Source organism: Penaeus monodon, chromosome 19 (assembly GCF_015228065.2).
Source record: "Penaeus monodon isolate SGIC_2016 chromosome 19, NSTDA_Pmon_1, whole genome shotgun sequence".
Taxonomy (NCBI): Eukaryota; Metazoa; Arthropoda; class Malacostraca; order Decapoda; family Penaeidae; genus Penaeus; species Penaeus monodon.
The window spans coordinates 4,798,156-4,799,571 of NC_051404.1; the positions used below are offsets into that span (position 1 = coordinate 4,798,156).

General features: G+C 36.3%; 1 protein-coding gene across 4 annotated transcripts in view; it reads left to right on the forward strand.

Moving 5' to 3' along the window:
- The window catches only part of LOC119585002 (L-2-hydroxyglutarate dehydrogenase, mitochondrial-like), a 90,150-nt gene that overhangs the window by 86,553 nt on the left and 2,181 nt on the right, over positions 1 to 1,416 (forward strand). For all 4 annotated transcript variants that reach the window (XM_037933611.1, XM_037933614.1, XM_037933612.1 and 1 more), the window contains exon 7: positions 185 to 294. In XM_037933611.1, coding sequence (XP_037789539.1) covers positions 185 to 294 — 110 coding nt within the window. The remainder of the gene's footprint in view (positions 1 to 184; positions 295 to 1,416) is intronic.

A 1,416-nucleotide genomic window follows, 5' to 3' on the forward strand; every position in this document is an offset into this window, starting at 1 on the left:
CCTGTTACCAGCTTCATAGTATGCTCAGCAATGAGCAAGTTACTTTGAATATATTAATTGTAATGCCTGTAATGCTCATGATTAGAAAAATGTATATATGTTAATTTTGTGTGTGTGCATGGGCACGTGCACACACATGAGTACATGCATACATACCATACACAATAAAACCTTTCCCCTTCAGGTGCCAGATCCACGCTTCCCATTTCTAGGTGTTCACTTTACTCCACGAATGGATGGCGAAGTCTGGCTTGGTCCAAATGCAATTCTTGCATGGAAAAGAGAAGGATATCGGTGAGTCTTAAAGGGAAGATTCTTTTTACCACTTTATCAGTGTTGTGTTTTGATGTACATGTATATTTAACCAGTTGTCTCATAGTGGCATAGCATCCAGGTCATAAATAAATTGGTTGTTTGCCAAGGTGTCACTAAGAGATGAAATGCCAGGCACATGCATTACTGTCAAGTGCAAACATCTTACACCATTTCAGCCTCCATAACTCTAAGGCCTATGGCCTATATAAGCTAAAGAAAATGATATTTTGTGGAGTATCTTTTGTTTTGGCCTTCTTAATGACACAGTCCAGCATAAATGTGACTCACCCAGCAGTAAGCAGTGTGCAGTTGCAGTGTGCCCCAGAATGAATGTCAGAGAAAAGCCAAAATTTCCGAGGGATGAGTTGAGAAAACACGAGTAGCATAGCAAATTCACAAATGTACATGTATACATTCGCTTATAATGGAGAAGATAGATATTTGAGGTTCTTGGTAATTTGTTTATGATCCAATATTATAGCAATATATCAGGGTAGGTTCTGCATCATCATGGGATATCATGAAACTTGCATGTCAGCCAATGTTTTGCACTCCCAACTATGATGTATTTGTTACCAAATTAACCTTACTTTTCTCTAGTTTTAAATGCGTCATTGCTAATTTGTTTTAAATTAGATATATTATAATTGTTGATGGATGATTAACCATAAGTCAAAGGCACCTGTCAGTTTCCCTCTCCCTGGTTGGGTAGATGTCTCTTGATTTTGTTCATTATCATGCATTTATAAAAAACATGAAGATGAATCTTATGACAATGGGATTACATTCTTGACAGATAGTGGCAGTTCCCCATATTACTCACATGGCCCCACAGAACTTTATAGATACATGTATTTTTATTGTTAGTTTATTGTATATAAAGCATCATGTGAAGTTTGTGTGATCAGTAATTGACAAAGAGAGAAAGAATAATTGAATCTAGAAAATAAAAATTGTACCACTCCTCACAATGCATAAAGGTGGCAGGCATGGTTATGATAGAGAAATAGTTTCATCCTGAAAACATGTTAACCAAGCTCTGTGTACCATTAGTTTGAGTATAATGTATTTTACTCAGTAAAACAAATAACAGACACAGAC